General features: G+C 46.6%; 1 protein-coding gene across 1 annotated transcript; it reads right to left on the reverse strand.

Moving 5' to 3' along the window:
- Positions 1 to 334: 334 nt before the first annotated feature.
- LOC137376739 (alpha-protein kinase 1-like) lies at positions 335 to 18,193 on the reverse strand. The gene is made up of 4 exons (XM_068045717.1): positions 17,780 to 18,193; positions 8,667 to 8,762; positions 7,056 to 8,371; positions 335 to 405 (listed from the first exon to the last, which is right to left on the reverse strand). The coding sequence occupies exons 1-3, from the start codon at positions 18,191 to 18,193 to the stop codon at positions 7,070 to 7,072; spliced, it is 1,812 nt and encodes a 603-aa protein (XP_067901818.1). The 3' UTR covers positions 335 to 405; positions 7,056 to 7,069.
- Between the last annotated feature and the right edge of the window lie 991 nt (positions 18,194 to 19,184).

Consider the following 19,184-nt stretch of genomic DNA (forward strand, 5'->3'; position numbering starts at 1 on the left):
TCAAAGTTATTCATTGCATGTGGAACACTTTGAAGTGTTTCTGGGAGATATGATAAAATGTCATATAAATCAATCCTTTGATTCATATCTACTTGTTCATTTTCTAGTCAAGTCTTCAAGCCCTGTGCTCACATTCTATTTTAACCTCCTCCAACAGCTGCTATTACTCACCAGTAGAAAAAGTGTCGAGTCCTGTTGGCTGAGCTCATTCTCAATAGACTGAATGGTAGAATCCAGTGAGGTTATTTCCTCAGAGATTGCCTTCATTTTTTGCTGCATTAACTGAACATGATGTTCTTCTTCCTTTCGGAGATTGTTCATCAGACTCTTCTCTTCATTGTGAAGAAAAAAGTGAAGCTTCAGAAATTCCTGTTTGATGTGTTTTTCAGTTCTCAAAGCCTGGTTCTGTTAGAACAAAAAATATTTGAGTGTAAAGAATTTGTATTTAGCTGGTTCTTGGATACTAGGTGGAATGCCTATCCCAGTGTGAGATGTTTTAGGAGTTTGGGACTGTTGGAGAGAGTTTTATATTTTGGGCGATTATTATAATAAGGGGATGTTATATTAGGGGGAGATGCTGTATTTGTGTTCAAGTTATGACAAGCAAATTACAGGCTGTTTTATGGCAGGGTCTGGATCAGTCACAGCTTGCTGCATGAGTCAGGCAGCAAACCAGGCCAAGGAAAACACTCAACAATAAATATTATTTCATTTCTCAGATGCTAACACTCCCAACCTGAGGGTTATGGGAGGTTGTGGGGGGAGCGGGGAAGCAAGAGGTACAGATGGAGAGACCATTGTTCCTGATAAGTGACAGGGTGATACACTGTGCTGGACACTATCCTTTCTCCTTAGTATCATCACATTGTAATCCAGATCTGACAAACTGGAGGGAATTGTGCCCACTGATTGCTGAAAAATTCTAATTGTAATTTATTGGAAACGAGAGCCGAAACTGTGTATATTTGAGCCAGACCCATGGCGTAGCTACATGAGAATGGCTGAGGACTCTGTCAATGCAAACAGGCTTCAAGACAAGAAAGATTATCTCGCAGACTTCTTCGTGTATCAGCTGATGTGAAGTCCATTTATTAAACTTCTTTCTTAAAGGGTTTAAAAAGCCCAGCCAGTTCTCTGTGTTCAACTTCAATGGGTTTGAATGGTGAAATACATCTCACAATGCAGTCACATTGCATGGGCTGGATTTTCACTTTGGGGGCGGGAAACTGGAGTCGGGACTCTTTCTGGGTCCTGAACCCGCCCCCGGGGGAGGTCACTCTTTGGGATTTTCACAGAAGCGCCCCCTTAATTGGCCTGGAGACAGGTTCCCTCTCCAATTAAGGGAGGTGGGCAGGCGTGCAAAGCTGGAGAGCCAATCGGAGGCCTTGCAGCTTCAGAGAAGCAGTTGACTTCAGTAGAGGGTAAGTAACTGAGAGGGCACTTCAACATGAAAAATCAACATTTAAATCTTTAATTAAAAAACAGAAAAAAGCAGCCAGGCCAACACTCTTGGGGGGAAATCCCTGTACAGAGCAGTCTTTGACTGCACCCACAACTAGGCAGGCAGGGAGGGCCTATAGGTCTGCCTGGAGCACTGCCCCCCAACCTCACCTACCGCCGCGCCCCCCCCCCTCCCCCGAGCTGCTGCTGGGTGCCTGCCTCTAGGCAGGTAAACTGCCTCTCGCAACCTCTGAGAACTTGGAGGTAAACTGAAAAATCACAGTCAGTCGCCTTCAACTCTGGTTAACAAGGTTCTTATAGAGTCATAGAATCATTTACGGTGAAGCTAATATGCAGGTGCAGCAAGCAATTAGGAAAGCAAGTGATACGTTGGTCTTTATTGTAAGAGGATTTGAGTACAGGAGTAAAGAAGTCTTGCTGCAATTGTATAGCGCCTTAGTGAGACTGCGCCTGGAATATTGTGTACAGTTTTGGTCTCCTTGCCTAAGGAAGGATATACCTGCCATAGAGGGAGTGCAATGGAGGTTCACCAGGCTTAATTCCTGGGATGGAGGGATTGTCCTATGAGGAGAGATTGAGGAGACTGGACCTATATTCTGTAGAGTTTAGAAGAATGAGAGGTGATCTCATTGAAACATACAAAATTCTTATAGGACTCGGTCAGGGTAGATGCAGGAAGGATGTTTCCTCCGGCTGGGGAGTCTAGAGCCGGGGACACAGTCGCAGAATAAGGGGTAGGCCATTTAGGACTGAGGTGAGGAGGAATTTCCTTACTCAGAGAGTGGGGAACCTGTAGAATTCTCTACCCCAGAGGGCTGTGGAGGCTCAGTCATTGATTTAGATTTTTTTAGATTTAGATATACAGCACTGAAACAGGCCCTTCGGCCCACCGAGTCTGTGCCGACCATTAACCACCCATTTATACTAATCCTACACTAATCCCATATTCCTACCACATCCTCACCTGTCCCTATATTTCCCTACCACCTACCTATACTAGGGGCAATTTATAATGGCCAATTTACCTATCAACCTGCAAGTCTTTTGGTGATGGGAGGAAACCGGAGCACCCGGAGGAAACCCACGCAGACACAGGGAGAACTTGCAAACTCCACACAGGCAGTACCCAGAATTGACCCGGGTCGCTGGAGCTGTGAGGCTGCGGTGCTAACCACTGCGCCACTGTGCCACTGTTCAACACAGAAATTGATAGATTTCCAGATATTAAAGATATCAAGCAATATGGGAGAGTGTGGGAAAATGGTGTTGAGATAGAAGATCAGCCATGATCTAGTTGAATGGCAAAGCAGGCTCAAGGAGCCAAAGAGCCGACTCCTGTTCCATTTGGCCCATCGAGTCTATGCCAGCTCAACACGGAGTCCCACTCCCGGGCTCGATCCCTGTAGCCCTGTGACTCTATTTCTCTCAGATGGCCATCCAACTTCCTCTTGACATCATTGATTGTCTCCACTTCCACCATCCTCAGAGGCAGCAAGTTCCAGGTCATTACCACCAGCTGTGTAAAAAAGATCTTCCTCACATCCCCCTGCATCTTTTGCCCAAACCTTCATTCTGTGTTCCCTAGTCTTGGACCATTTGTTTATGGGAACAGTTTTTCCTTGTCTAACTTATCTAAGCCTGTCATAATTTTGCACACTTCTATTAAATCTCCCCTCAATCTCCTTCGCTCTAAGGAGAACAAACCTAGCTCTCCAACCTAACCATGTTGCTAAAATCCCCTATCCCTTATCCATTTTATTGAGCCGAATTTGCTACCCACTTTGTGGGGGTTGGAAGCCCTGCCGGCCCCGAACCCACCCCAGCAAAAACAGGAACAGCCTCGGGAATTTGGCACGTTGGCTGGCACCAGTATTTTTGGTCTCCGTCCACCTCTATTCCCGATCTCAGTGGAGCCTGAAAATTCAGCCCCATGAGTTTGCGACTGGTGTGAAGCTGAAATTACTTTACACCAATACTAAACTTGGAGTGTAATTCAGGTGTAAAATCTGAATTACTCCAAAGTGACGTGTAGCAAGACTCTGCCTCTGGGTTAACTTCATTCTTTGGTAGCACTCTCACCTCTGAGTCAGAAGGTTTGTGGGTTCAAATCCCACTCCAGAGAGTTGAACACAAAATATAGGCTGATGCTCAGTGCAGGACTGAGGGGGTGCTGCACTGTTGGAGATGCTATGTTTTGGATGAGACATTAAATCGAGGTCCTGCCTGTCGTCTCATATGGATGTAAAAAATCCCATGACCACTATTGGAAGAGACACAGGGGAAATCTCCGCAGAATCCTGACCAATATTTATGCCTCAACCAACATCATTAAAACTGATTATCTAGTTTTGTATCTCACTGTGGGATCTTGCTGTGCACAAATTGGCTTCCGCATTTGAGGGAGATTGAGGGAGCTAGGGCTTTTCTCATTGGAGCGAAGAAGGATGAGAGGTGACTTGATAGAGGGGTACAAGATGTTGAGAGGCATAGATAGAGTGGATAGTCAGAGACTTTTTCCCAGGGTGGAAAGGGCAATCACCAGGGGGCATAATTTTAAGGTGATTGCAGGAAGGTTTCGGGGAGATGTCAGAGGTAGGTTCTTTACACAGAGAGTGGTGGGTGTGTGGAATGCGCTGCCAGCGGTGGTAGTAGAAGCAGATACATTAGGGACATTTAAGCAACTCTTGGATAGGTACATGGATGATAGTAGAATGAAGGGTATGTAGGTAGTTTGATCTTAGAGTAGGTTAAAGGTTCGGCACAACATCGTGGGCCGAAGGGCCTGTACTGTGCTGTACTGTTCTATGTTCTATGTTCTATTTCCCTACATTACAACAGTGACTACACTTCAAAAGTACTTCATTGGTTATAAAGTGCTTTAGAACATCCTGACGTCATGAAAAACGCGATAGAAATGTAAGTCCTTCCTTTTTAGATTAGATTAGAGATACAGCACTGAAACAGGCCCTTCGGCCCACCGAGTCTGTGCCGAACATCAACCACCCATCCATACCAATCCTACACCAATCCCATATTCCTACCAAACATCCCCACCTGTCCCTATATTTCCCTACCACCTACCTATACTAGTGACAATTTACAATGGCCAATTTACCTATCAACCTGCAAGTCTTTTGGCTTGTGGGAGGAAACCGGAGCACCCGGAGAAAACCCACGCAGACACAGGGAGAACTTGCAAACTCCACACACAGGCAGTACCCGGAATCGAACCCGGGTCGCTGGAGCTGTGAGGCTGCGGTGCTAACCACTGCGCCACTGTGCCGCCCTAACCCGTCAGGTTAGGCCCTGACACTAGATTCAACAATAATATTTCTATAGCACCATTAATGTAGAAAATCACCCCAATTTGTCTCGCAGAAACACACACAAAAGAAAATGGACAATGAGTCAAAGAAGGAGACCGTAGGAAGGGTGACCAAAAAGCGTAGATTTTAAGGAGAGTCTTAAAGGAGGAGAGGGAGGTGTAAATCAGGGATTTACAAAGTCTGGGGTCTGGGCAGTGGCCACCAATGGTGAGATGCACAAGAGGCTGGAGTCAGAGGAAGGGAGAGTTTGGGGAGGGGTTGTAGGGCTGAAGGAGCTTACAGAGACAGAGCATTCAGGTTACACTATAACTGCAGCATCAGAAGGAAGCAAATTGTTTGCGACTAACATCACTTGAAGTGTAAATGCACTCACAAGCACTAAAAATTTCACCTGAAAAATGCACATAATGTCCATCAAAAGCACCAATGGGAGGAGTGAAGAGGGAATTTCAAAGGGAAAAGTAGAAGAATGAAAAATAATTGAGGATTGTGGTCGAGAAAACTGATGAAATGGAAATCTAAATGTAGAATGTGGAGTTGACAGGTGCGCTGATATTTCTGACTGAGGAAATCCAATCCAGATCATATCTTTCCTCACTACAGCTGCTTGCTGACCTGCCTTTCCAATGTTTTCTATTTTTATTTCACCTGCAGAATTTTCAGGCAAGTTTTTTGGTCTGTGTGTTGATAAGAAGAACATAAACTCACCTAAAAAGCGGCATGAGGTGAAGACTGGGGAATGTGTCCAGGCAGCTGAGGAGACCAGCTTCATCCATGGCCACATGGTGTCTCCTGCAGCCACAGGAGGGAGAAGACTAAAACTTGACCATTGGTGCCAAGGTGGTCGTGTGCTTCACAACCTGGGCCATGACTGGTGGGGCAGGGTCCACAGGGTTCCTCCTCCCAGCGTACAGGGGCATGCACAGGCTGGATTCGACGTGACAGGAAGCGAGGAGAGACAGCCAGGAGGATACAGGGCACAGGGGAGGAAAACCCAGTTCAGCGTATCAGTGCCATCTGCAACTGCTCCCATTCCAAATCCTGCTACACTAATGACAAAGGAATAACTCATTTTACCAATGTACTAATTTATTTATTTCTGTTCTTGGATTGTTAAGTTGTTTTATTCCAACTTGACAGGAATGACGATTTCTGCTTTCTCCCTGGGTATCCTGAACTCATAGATAGGTGACACTATAATTCCAATATAAAAGCAAAATACTGCGGATGCTGGAAATCTGAAATAAAAACAAGAAATGCTGGAACCACTCAGCAGGTCTGGCAGTATCTGTGGAAAGAGAAGCAGAGTTAACGTTTCAGGTCAGTGACCCTTCTTCGGAGTTCCGAAACGTTAACTCTGCTTCTCTTTCCACAGATGCTGCCAGACCTGCTGAGTGATTCCAGCATTTCTTGTTTTTATTACTATAATTCCAATGTTGGGTTTTGAGATTACAAAATACTTCTTCACACAAAGAATGATCAACAGGAGATTTGGGTTACAGCCGTGGAGGCAAAAACCCTTCAATCCTATAAGTGACAGCTGGATAGTGCAACGGGGTATTTTTAGATGAATCAAAAGACCTCCCTCATCCATGATTATCTTATGATCACTGTGAATTCTTTTAGATTGGATTCAGACTTGGGTAACAAGAAGAACAGGGCTGCACTGTTTCCAGGTCCTTTCCTAGCTTCCAGCAAGCTCCAGAAGATGCCTTTTGCACAACCTCATAAACTCGAGTATTCCAGATCCTTCCATCTTGAATGATTCAACACTTCCTTTGCTGCTTTAACTGTGTCTGTGACAGGATGGAAGACAGGAGAGATTAAATGACAAAAGGGATGGTGCAGGGTTAAAGGGCGTATGGTAATGGAACAAATAAAGAATCAAAGATGTGTCTATAGGAGGTGTAAATGGGAAAATGCAGGATGATCACCAACAGCTGCTGTCTGAAAAGATTGTGGGCAGTGATTACAATTTGAAATTTTTTGAAGTCAACGTTGAGTCTGGAAGGCTGTAAAGTTCCTAATCAATATTCTATGTTCCTACGTCATCTTGAGCACCAAACCTAGCATGACCAATAAAACAGTCTTCAAGGGAAGGAATTTCCATTCAAAAAGTCAAGAGGTTTGAAAGGATTTTTTTATTTATAGATACAGCACTGAAACAGGCCCTTCGGCCCACCGAGTCTGTGCTGACCAACAACCACCCATTTATATTAATCCTACATTAATCCCATATTCCCTACCACATCCCCACCCTTCTCCTACCACCTATCCTGGTCCTAGTCCTGGTCCTGGTGCTGGTCCTGGTGCTGGTGCTGGTCCTGGTCCTGGTGCTGGTCCTGGTGCTGGTGCTGGTCCTGGTGCTGGTGCTGGTCCTGGTGCTGGTCCTGGTGCTGGTCCTGGTTCTGGTGCTGGTGCTGGTGCTGGTGCTGGTCCTGGTGCTGGTCCTGGTGCTGGTCCTGGTCCTGGTGCTGGTCCTGGTCCTGGTGCTGGTGCTGGTTCTGGTGCTGGTCCTGGTGCTGGTGCTGGTGCTGGTGCTGGTGCTGGTGCTGGTCCTGGTGCTGGTGCTGGTCCTGGTGCTGGTCCTGGTCCTGGTGCTGGTGCTGGTTCTGGTGCTGGTCCTGGTGCTGGTGCTGGTGCTGGTGCTGGTTCTGGTGCTGGTCCTGGTGCTGGTGCTGGTGCTGGTGCTGGTGCTGGTCCTGGTCCTGGTCCTGGTGCTGGTCCTGGTTCTGGTGCTGGTCCTGGTGCTGGTGCTGGTGCTGGTGCTGGTTCTGGTGCTGGTCCTGGTGCTGGTGCTGGTGCTGGTGCTGGTGCTGGTCCTGGTCCTGGTCCTGGTGCTGGTCCTGGTGCTGGTGCTGGTGCTGGTCCTGGTGCTGGTCCTGGTGCTGGTGCTGGTCCTGGTGCTGGTGCTGGTTCTGGTGCTGGTCCTGGTGCTGGTGCTGGTGCTGGTGCTGGTGCTGGTCCTGGTGCTGGTGCTGGTTCTGGTGCTGGTCCTGGTGCTGGTTCTGGTGCTGGTGCTGGTGCTGGTCCTGGTGCTGGTGCTGGTCCTGGTGCTGGTCCTGGTGCTGGTGCTGGTGCTGGTCCTGGTCCTGGTCCTGGTGCTGGTCCTGGTGCTGGTGCTGGTGCTGGTCCTGGTGCTGGTCCTGGTGCTGGTGCTGGTCCTGGTGCTGGTGCTGGTTCTGGTGCTGGTCCTGGTGCTGGTGCTGGTGCTGGTGCTGGTGCTGGTCCTGGTGCTGGTCCTGGTGCTGGTGCTGGTGCTGGTGCTGGTCCTGGTCCTGGTGCTGGTGCTGGTCCTGGTCCTGGTGCTGGTCCTGGTCCTGGTCCTGGTGCTGGTCCTGGTGCTGGTGCTGGTGCTGGTCCTGGTGCTGGTGCTGGTGCTGGTCCTGGTCCTGGTGCTGGTCCTGGTCCTGGTTCTGGTTCTGGTGCTGGTCCTGGTCCTGGTCCTGGTTCTGGTTCTGGTGCTGGAGCCTCTGCTTCTTGTCTTCACTAATACAGGATTGCTGAGAATGGGGAAGGACAATTACTAAACTTGTCAGCTGTCCTTTACTCTTTGACCTGAAGACAATAACTTTCTGACCTTCCTCTCAGGTCCGAGTAGAGAGTAGGTTACATTACTTTATCCCTTTTCAAAAATGCTTGGTGTCACAAGGAACTGAAACCTTTTGGTGTGTGGTCCGAGAAAACAGCAAAACTGCAAATTCACACGAGTTTACTGAAGATTTGTATCTCGATACATTTATAGGCCACGGATTTGCAATTCAAATTCTAAATGGTAAAAAAAATTGTTTTGGGTTTATTTAAAAAATAGGTTTGCTAAATCTTATATTCATGGAACTGATTGCAAGCAGCAATTAATCCTAATATTTAGTAACTTACTTTAACATGCTTTAAAGTTAGCTCATAGTCATTTCTAACGCTACTGAATTTCACCATCTTGGATTTTAGGGACTTCATCAAGGTCTTCAGCTCTTCCTGAAAGAATAATTGTTGAAAAACTCAGTTTAATAACATTTCATAGCAAAAAAAATAAGTGGAAGAATTTATTTCGAGCATGTTAGCATAATAATGAAACAGGATGGTGACATGCATTACAATTAAAGCATCAGGGACTAGTATGTTGTACAGAGATTAACGAGACTAGACGTGTAGGTTATTTTCTCACCTGCCAACAGGATGCAGCTGCAAAATATATTAAGGTTCGCTGCTTCATGAGTTTCTGTTTGTGATGCTATAAGGACATTATAGGCTACAATATTTTGTCGCTGACATTACGAGAATACTCAACATGTCCGCAAACCATTTTTCTTTTATAATAAAGGTACTAGTGCTTTTAATATAAGGGGGTTAATACAGGCACAATAGTTTAAGAAGTGATGGCTAACTTTGGGTTTGAACTTCCATTCAATCAAATGCCAGCATAAAAAAATTAACTGAAGCTGACCAGCAGCTTTAACAATGCTGGTCCACTCCCCAAAGGCATAACAACATAGGAATGGTCTTGATGATAAATCTATGATGTGAAAGCAAGCATTCCCCTGTGTTTGTAAAATAAGCTGTAACTACAATAAGGAGATAAAAAGATAGGCCGGGATTTTAGAGCCCCCCCCCCCAGAGACAGGCACGGAGGCAGAGAGGCTGTAAAATTGAGTGGGAGGCGAGGGGTGGGTGGTGACGTGCCCTTTGCCCACTTGCTCCTGCTTCTATTTCACCAGCGGTGGGGGAGGGGGCAAGAGGCCTACCTGCCCTTAGACCAACTGAGGCCTTTAAGTTGCACTCGGCTGCTGCAGCACCTGAGGAGGCTGCCCAGTGATACCTGGTGGCCTCCTTGTTCCTTGTGGGCTATGACTGGGGTGGGGGGGGTGGGGCTCTGCCTCGTCGTGCACCCTGTGCCCCATGGAAGGCACCCCCAGCAGCATGGGCCACACCTGCTAACACTATCCCCCCCGCCCTGCTGTCTGACCCACCACCTCCCTCACCAGGGCCTAGCTGATTGCCCACGGTGAGGCCTGACTCCCACTTGCCTCTTTGAAGCATGACATCCATGTTGCTCCTCATGTTGAGTGCAGTCCCAGCAGTGGCCATTGCTCCCGGTGGCACTTCTGGGACTGAAGAGCTGCCAGTCCTCGGATTGGCCAGCAGCTCTTGGAGGAGGGACTTACTGCCTCAGAGGGGAGGAGCCCTGATTACAGTCAATTAAGGGCCTGGACCATACAAAATAGAATGGTGGCTTCCAGGCACAGCAGGGGCAGGCTTGCCCCTGCACTTTCAGCTGGTGGTTGGGCCTAAATACTGGGGTTCCCCAGGGGTCGGTGTTGGAACCCCTGCTTTTCTGATCTATATTAATGAACTAGACTTGGGTGTGCGGGGCACAATTACAAAACTTGGAAATATTGTGAACTGTGAGGAGGATAGTGATAAACATTAAGAGGACATAGACAGGCTGATGGAATGGGTGGACAAGTGGCAGATGAAGTTTAATGCAGAAAAGTGTAAAATGATTCATTTTGGTAGGAAGAATGAAGAGAGGCAACATGAAAAAAAGGTACAATTGTAAAGTGGGTGCAGGAGCAGAGGGACCTGGGTGTATATGTGTATAAGTCATTGAAGGTGGCAGAACTGGTTGAGAGAGCAGTTAATAAAGCATACAATATCCTGGGCTTTATTAATTGGGGCATAAAGTACAAGAGCAAGGAAGTTATGCTAAACTTGTATAAAACACTGGTTCAGCCTCAACTGGAGTATTGTGACCAGTCTGGGCACCACACTTTAGGAAGGATGTTGAAGCATTAGAGAGAGTGCACAAAAAATTCATGAGAATTATTCCAGGGATGAGGAACTTTAGTTACATGGATAGATTGGAGAAGCTGGGGCTGTTCTCCTTGGAGAAGAAAAGATTAAGAGAAGATTTGATAGAAGTGTTCAAAATCATGAGGGGTCTGGACAGAGTAGATAGAGAGAAACTGTTCCCATTGGCACAAGGATCCAGAATCAGAGGACACTGATTTAAGGTGATTGGCAAAAGAAGCAACAGCGACAGGAGGAAAAACATTTTTACACAGCGAGTGGTTAGGATCTGGAATGCACTGTCTGAGAGTGTGGTGGAGGCAGGTTCAGTGAGTGTTTAGGATCTGGAATGCTCTGCCTGAGAGTGTGGTGGAGGCAGGTTCAGTGTGTGTTTAGGATCTGGAATGCACTGTCTGAGAGTGTGGTGGAGGCAGGTTCAGTGTGTGTTTAGGATCTGGAATACACTGTCTGAGAGTGTGGTGGAGGCAGGTTCAGTGCGTGTTTAGGATCTGAAATGCTCTGCCTGAGAGTGTGGTGGAGGCAGGTTCAGTGAGTGTTTAGGATCTGGAATGCACTGTCTGAGAGTGTGGTGGAGGCAGGTTCAGTGCGTGTTTAGGATCTGGAATGCTCTGCCTGAGAGTGTGGTGGAGGTAGGTTCAGTGAGTGTTTAGGATCTGGAATGCACTGTCTGAGAGTGTGGTGGAGGCAGGTTCAGTGTGTGTTTAGGATCTGGAATGCTCTGCCTGAGAGTGTGGTGGAGGTAGGTTCAGTGAGTGTTTAGGATCTGGAATGCACTGTCTGAGAGTGTGGTGGAGGCAGGTTCAGTGCGTGTTTAGGATCTGGAATGCTCTGCCTGAGAGTGTGGTGGAGGCAGGTTCAGTGAGTGTTTAGGATCTAGAATACACTGTCTGAGAGTGTGGTGGAGGCAGGTTCAGTGCGTGTTTAGGATCTGGAATGCTCTGCCTGACAGTGTGGTGGAGGCACGTTCAGTGAGTGTTTAGGATCTGGAATACACTGTCTGAGAGTGTGGTGGAGGCAGGTTCAGTGTGTGTTTAGGATCTGGAATACACTGTCTGAGAGTGTGGGGGAGGCAGGTTCAGTGCGTGTTTAGGATCTGGAATGCTCTGCCTGAGAGTGTGGTGGAGGCAGGTTCAGTGAGTGTTTAGGATCTGGAATACACTGTCTGAGAGTGTGGTGGAGGCAGGTTCAGTGAGTGTTTAGGATCTGGAATACACTGTCTGAGAGTGTGGTGGAGGCAGGTTCAGTGAGTGTTTAGGATCTGGAATGCACTGTCTGAGAGAGTGGTGGAGGCAGGTTCAGTGAGTGTTTAGGATCTGGAATGCACTGTCTGAGAGTGTGGTGGAGGCAGGTTCAGTGCGTGTTTAGGATCTGGAATGCACTGTCTGAGAGTATGGTGGAGGCAGGTTCAGTGAGTGTTTAGGATCTGGAATACACTGTCTGAGAGTGTGGTGGAGGCAGGTTCAGTGTGTGTTTAGGATCTGGAATACACTGTCTGAGAGTGTGGTGGAGGCAGGTTCAGTGAGTGTTTAGGATCTGGAATGCTCTGCCTGAGAGTGTGGTGGAGGCAGGTTCAGTGAGTGTTTAGGATCAGGAATACACTGTCTGAGAGTGTGGTGGAGGCAGGTTCAGTGTGTGTTTAGGATCTGGAATACACTGTCTGAGAGTGTGGTGGAGGCAGGTTCAGTGAGTGTTTAGGATCTGGAATGCTCTGCCTGAGAGTGCGGTGGAGGCAGGTTCAGTGAGTGTTTAGGATCTGGAATGCACTGTCTGAGAGTGTGGTGGAGGCAGGTTCAGTGAGTGTTTAGGATCTGGAATACACTGTCTGAGAGTGTGGTGGAGGCAGGTTCAGTGAGTGTTTAGGATCTGGAATGCACTGTCTGAGAGAGTGGTGGAGGCAGGTTCAGTGAGTGTTTAGGATCTGGAATGCACTGTCTGAGAGTGTGGTGGAGGCAGGTTCAGTGCATGTTTAGGATCTGGAATGCACTGTCTGAGAGTGTGGTGGAGGCAGGTTCAGTGAGTGTTTAGGATCTGGAATACACTGTCTGAGAGTGTGGTGGAGGCAGGTTCAGTGTGTGTTTAGGATCTGGAATACACTGTCTGAGAGTGTGGTGGAGGCAGGTTCAGTGAGTGTTTAGGATCTGGAATGCTCTGCCTGAGAGTGTGGTGGAGGCAGGTTCAGTGAGTGTTTAGGATCAGGAATACACTGTCTGAGAGTGTGGTGGAGGCAGGTTCAGTGTGTGTTTAGGATCTGGAATACACTGTCTGAGAGTGTGGTGGAGGCAGGTTCAGTGAGTGTTTAGGATCTGGAATGCTCTGCCTGAGAGTGCGGTGGAGGCAGGTTCAGTGAGTGTTTAGGATCTGGAATGCACTGTCTGAGAGTGTGGTGGAGGCAGGTTCAGTGAGTGTTTAGGATCTGGAATGCTCTGCCTGAGAGTGTGGTGGAGGCAGGTTCAGTGCGTGTTTAGGATCTGGAATGCACTGTCTGAGAGTGTGGTGGAGGCAGGTTCAGTGAGTGTTTAGGATCTGGAATGCACTGTCTGAGAGTGTGGTGGAGGCAGGTTCAGTGTGTGTTTAGGATCTGGAATGCACTGTCTGAGAGTGTGGTGGAGGCAGGTTCAGTGAGTGTTTAGGATCTGGAATACACTGTCTGAGAGTGTGGTGGAGGCAGGTTCAGTGAGTGTTTAGGATCTGGAATACACTGTCTGAGAGTGTGGTGGAGGCAGGTTCAGTGAGTGTTTAGGATCTGGAATGCTCTGCCTGAGAGTGTGGTGGAGGCAGGTTCAGTGAGTGTTTAGGATCAGGAATACACTGTCTGAGAGTGTGGTGGAGGCAGGTTCAGTGAGTGTTTAGGATCTGGAATGCTCTGCCTGAGAGTGTGGTGGAGGTAGGTTCAGTGAGTGTTTAGGATCTGGAATGCACTGTCTGAGAGTGCGGTGGAGGCAGGTTCAGTGAGTGTTTAGGATCTGGAATGCACTGTCTGAGAGTGTGGTGGAGGCAGGTTCAGTGAGTGTTTAGGATCTGGAATGCTCTGCCTGAGAGTGCGGTGGAGGCAGGTTCAGTGAGTGTTTAGGATCTGGAATGCACTGTCTGAGAGTGTGGTGGAGGTAGGTTGAGTGAGTGTTTAGGATCTGGAATGCACTGTCTGAGAGTGTGGTGGAGGCAGGTTCAGTGAGTGTTTAGGATCTGGAATGCTCTGCCTGAGAGTGTGGTGGAGGCAGGTTCAGTGAGTGTTTAGGATCTGGAATGCTCTGCCTGAGAGTGCGGTGGAGGCAGGTTCAGTGAGTGTTTAGGATCTGGAATGCACTGTCTGAGAGTGTGGTGGAGGTAGGTTGAGTGAGTGTTTAGGATCTGGAATGCACTGTCTGAGAGTGTGGTGGAGGCAGGTTCAGTGAGTGTTTAGGATCTGGAATGCTCTGCCTGAGAGTGTGGTGGAGGCAGGTTCAGTGAGTGTTTAGGATCTGGAATGCACTGTCTGAGAGTGTGGTGGAGGCAGCTTCAGTGAGTGTTTAGGATCTGGAATGCACTGTCTGAGAGTGTGGTGGAGGTAGGTTGAGTGAGTGTTTAGGATCTGGAATGCACTGTCTGAGAGTGTGGTGGAGGCAGGTTCAGTGAGTGTTTAGGATCTGGAATGCTCTGCCTGAGAGTGTGGTGGAGGCAGGTTCAGTGAGTGTTTAGGATCTGGAATGCACTGTCTGAGAGTGTGGTGGAGGCAGGTTCAGTGAGTGTTTAGGATCTGGAATGCTCTGCCTGAGAGTGTGGTGGAGGTAGGTTGAGTGAGTGTTTAGGATCTGGAATGCACTGTCTGAGAGTGTGGTGGAGGCAGGTTCAGTGTGTGTTTAGGATCTGGAATGCTCTGCCTGAGAGTGTGGTGGAGGCAGGTTCAGTGAGTGTTTAGGATCTGGAATGCTCTGCCTGAGAGTGTGGTGGAGGCAGGTTCAGTGAGTGTTTAGGATCTGGAATGCTCTGCCTGAGAGTGTGGTGGAGGCAGGTTCAGTGAGTGTTTAGGATCTGGAATGCTCTGCCTGAGAGTGTGGTGGAGGCACATTCAATCATGGCTTTCAAAAGAGAATGGGATAATTATCAGAAGAGAAAAAAATTTGCAGGGCTGAAGAGAAAAGGCAGGGGAGTGGGACGAGGTGAGTTGCTCTTGCAGAGACCTGGCACAGACACGATGTGACGAATGGCCTCTTTCTGTGCAGTAACTGTTCTATGATTCTAAACACTCTACGGAAACCGGATGGGTAGGTAATTAAATCCAGGATTACTCAACCAAAAAAAAATCATGCCAATCTAACCATTTCCATTATTCACAGACACTTCTGAACAGGCGGCTAAGCCCAAAGCTGCCAGGGTCCTAATTCATGTATGTAAATTAGGGTCCGATAATGTCATCAGAGTACGAGGAATAAATTGAATGAATTGCAGTCGCAAATTCAACTTGGAGGGTAGGACATGGGAGCCATTACTGAGACATGGCTATAAGACAGTCAGGACTGGGAACTAATTATACCAGGTTATAGGAGAGACAAGAAAGATAGAGAAAATGGTATTGGGGGAGGAGTAGCCTTAATGATTAAGGATGAAAGTACTTTAATGATCAGAGAAGATAGCATGAAAGGTAAGCAGGCATTGGAGACTTTATGGATAGAATTAGAAAATAGAAAAGGATTTAAGAGTGTAATGGGAGTTGTGTAGAGGCTGCCTGGTAGAAGCTGTGAAGTGGTAGATTGTATAAATGCAGAGATTAGACAAGCAAGTAGTAAAGGCAGAAAGGTTTTAATCGGGGATTTTAACTTTCAGATAGTTTGGGATAAGCAGACAAGCACTTGTCAGAAAAGTAGTAAATTTCTCGAGTGTGTTCAGGATAGTTTTCTACAACAATGTGTTCCAGAACCAACAAGGGGGAATGCTATAAAAACAGAAAGTGCTGGAAATACTCAGCAGGTCTGGCAGTGTCTGTGGACAGAGAGCAGAGTTAACGTTTCAGTTCAGTGACCTTTCATCTGTTCTGATGAAAGGTCACTGACCTGAAACGTTAACTCTGTTTCTCTCTCCACACACCGGCTGAGTATTTCCAGCACTTCCTGTTTTTATTTCAGATTTTGAGCATCTGCAGTATTTTGCTTTTATACACTAAGATTCTAGATTTAATTAATGCTGACTTCAATGTAATGAAACAGAGACTGTCCACAGTAAACTGGGAAACCTGTTAATGGGGAAAACAACAGAAGATCAGCGGAATGTGTTCAAAAAAGAATTTAACGTGATATAGCATTAGTTTATACCCCTAAAGGGCAAGAGCTCGATTTACCCAAATAAATCATAGGCAACTAAAGAGGTAAGAGACAACATAAAACCAGAAGAAAAAGCATACAAAAATGTAAAAAACAGTGCACACCCTGGCAAGTGGGAAAGATACAAAGAATAGCAAATGGTGACAAAGCAGATAGTAAGAGCTACAAAAAGGGAGTATGAAAAGAAACTGGCAAGGGATGCCAAAATCAACACAAAAAATGTTTACAATTATATTAGGAACAAGAGGGTAATTGAGAGCAATGTTAAAAACTGAAAATGATGATATTACAAATAAAGATAAAGAAATGGTGAACATGCTGAGTAATGACTTTGCTTCTGTATTTACAGTAGACGAATAGGTCAGAATGACAGACATCCCAAGGAAACTAATATTGATTCAGGGACAGGAACTCACCAAATTTAATGTAAGAAAAATAACAGCAATGAAGGAAATAATGGCCTAAAAAGTGACAAATCCCCAGGACCAGATGGTTTCCATCCCAGGGTTTGAAAGGACGTAGGTGTGAACATTGTACACGGCCTAACCATAATCTTCCAAACTTCCCTCGATTTGGGAACTGTTCCTTTAGATTGGAAAATTGCACATGTCACTCTGATGTTTAAGAAAGGTGAGAGAGGGAAACAAGGAAATTATAGACCAGCTGGCCTAACATCGGCTGTTGGGAAATTACTAGAGACTATAATTAAGGATAGAGTGACTGAACACCCAGAAAAGTTTTAGCTGATCAGAGAGAGCCAGCTTTCCAGCCATTCGGTCTGGAATGCACTGCCTGGGAGTGTGGTAGAGGCGGGTTGCCTCACATCCTTTAAAAAGTACCTGGATGAGCACTTGGCACGTCACAACATTCAAGGCTATGGCCAAGTGCTGGCAAATGGGATTAGGTAGACAGGTTAGGTGTTTTAATGCATCGGTGCAGACTTGATGGGCCGAAGGGCCTCTTCTGCACTGTATTATTCTGTGATTCAGCATGGATTTGTAAAGGGTAGGTCATTCCTGATGAATCTGATCAAATTTTTTGAAGAGGTGACTAAAGTGGTGGACAGGAGAATGTCTATGGATGTTATTTATATGGACTTCCAGATGGCATTCAATAAATTCCCTCATAAGAGATGTTTGTTAAAGTTGACACTCATGGAATTGAGAGCAAATTATTGACCTGGTTTGGAAATTGTCTGAGTGACAGGAGACAGAGAGTAGGGATAATGGGCAGTTGGCAATTGAATCTAGATCAATTCGGAAGAGGAATTGGGAAGCTGGAAATGCCTTTCACTTTCTTGCTTTTACTTTCCCTTGTGGAGAAGGAGTTTCAGCCTCCCCTCCCCCGGATATGCCTCCACCTTTCCCTCCTGCTCCACCCTCTGGAATCTATCTTCCCACACTTACCCGAGTGTTGGTTGGTAGAAAATGGTAGCAGGTTAATGGTACCTGATGGTTAATATTGCTGTGCCCTCACACTGCTGTGAACTGGTGAGTGTAGGGAGATAGGGTCACATGATATAGGATGAGATAGGTTCCTGTGGATCATAAACACCAGCACAGACCAGTTGAGTTGAATGACCCTGTTTCTGTGCTGTAAATTCTATGTAATATTGATGTAATACTCCCCTGGAAATTATGAATTGTTAGATTATAAAATGATGGATTCTGTTTCAGTTTACAGTTGATAGATTTCCAATCTTAAAAAGACTTGTCAGACCAAAACGTCCTAAAAAGTGACTTCACCACTCCACTCTCTGGCACTCTCCTCCCCGCTCAGTTAGTGTGTAACTCTGCTGTGTAGCCTAGGGTTCTCCATCTGTAATCACTACTGTCAATTGTCTGTGCAGCAAATTGTCCTCTCCTTTATTGAATCTTACTCTCACCATACCTTGCATTCTTTCATTGCTTCCTCCAAAGGACGACATGTATGGCTTTCATGCTTCCTTGAGTGCAGACAAACGACACACATCACCTCCTGGTCCTCCTGACAGAAGAGCTTCAGCACCTCTTTGTGTTGACTGCAGACATGGCCTGCCGCTCTCACCTCCTGATCCTTTGTAAATTCTTTGAGGAATGACTCAACAATGTTGGCCAGTGTGCGATTCCATTTTAAATCATTGGTAGAATAAATCTCTCTACAAACTGGGCACTCACAGCTTCCCTTCTGCTTCCAGTACCTCATCAAGCAAGCACAGCAGAAGTTGTGCTGACATGGTGGAGAAACAGGGTCCTTGAAGATATCCTGGCATATCGGACATGAGAGTTCATCCTCCAACCAAGATATCTTTCCTCCTGCTTCCATCTCTCAGAAAATGTTACTCAAACTAACCTGCTTCCTGTTTACAGTACAGCCAGCAGAAATTCATTCCAATGTAACAGTTCTAGTTTCTGTTCCTGTTTCGAATTAAAAGGGCATTGCTTTACTAAAAGTATTGGACAGGCCTTTCTTTAATTGTAAAGACTTGATGCAAAGTTGGAAATCTCATTTTAAAAAAAACATGGAGGAGGATTTTGGCTTCACCACCTCGAACGAGCACTGCACAAATAAAATATTTAACTTGAATGTGTTTTGAATTGGGCTTAGATTGTTTTCCACGCTTCTGTCTGCTGCACTGTGAGTTGATGGACTCATTGGCTTTTGCCAACATATCCATTTAATCCTTGTAGAGCTCTTGGTCTCAGCTGGGGCCATGTCTGCAGAGCCCAGATGGGAAGTCTAGCTGGACAAAGGCAGTAAGTATCTACCAGAGGGAGAAAGATCATTGTGAGAATAAAAGATGAAATTCAACATGGTAAATGGCCAGGGTAGAAGAGGGCTCTTGACCTCTGCTCCACTTCCTGTATGTGGCTGAGTGAATGAACTGATTGCTACTCCTTCTAAACACAGCAGCTGGTGACAGGAATCCAAGCAGACAAGAAAAAGGGACTTAAACAAGTAAATATTCAGGTGACATTTTGCTTGAATCTGTCACTCAACTGTTTATGAAAACAGTTTTAGTATTTCAGTGAAGCAGGAATTTAGTTTTTCCTGTAATGTCCTCACCAACTCTGAATGCTAAATCTTTGGAAGTGTAAAATTGATTTTTGGGTCTAAAGATTGGACCATGTCAGAATCGAGTGCCCATTGCTGAGGCTGGCAGCAGAACCACAGCTGATTGGCCCTCCTGGCCTCATTAGCATAATGTCAGCAAGCATTGGCTGCCCGTTACAGCTCAAGGGGAAGCTCCTGCTCACGAGAACAACAGGAGTGGCCGCGATGCACAAACTGGAACAGGGCTTGTGGGCCCTCCTCT

The sequence above is a fragment of the Heterodontus francisci genome, chromosome 13, assembly GCF_036365525.1.
Source record: "Heterodontus francisci isolate sHetFra1 chromosome 13, sHetFra1.hap1, whole genome shotgun sequence".
Taxonomy (NCBI): Eukaryota; Metazoa; Chordata; class Chondrichthyes; order Heterodontiformes; family Heterodontidae; genus Heterodontus; species Heterodontus francisci.

Excerpts from the sequence above, each read along its gene's own strand:
- LOC137376739 (XM_068045717.1), bottom strand. The coding sequence starts at position 18,193 with ATGGAAGCAGGAGGAAAGATATCTTGGTTGGAGGATGAACTCTCATGT. Across the intron at positions 8,763-17,779 it reads AAGCAATGAAAGAATGCAAG|GAAGAGCTGAAGACCTTGAT; the intron begins GTATGGTGAGAG and ends TTATTCTTTCAG. Across the intron at positions 8,372-8,666 it reads TAACTTTAAAGCATGTTAAA|GAAGGTCAGAAAGTTATTGT; the intron begins GTAAGTTACTAA and ends CGGACCTGAGAG.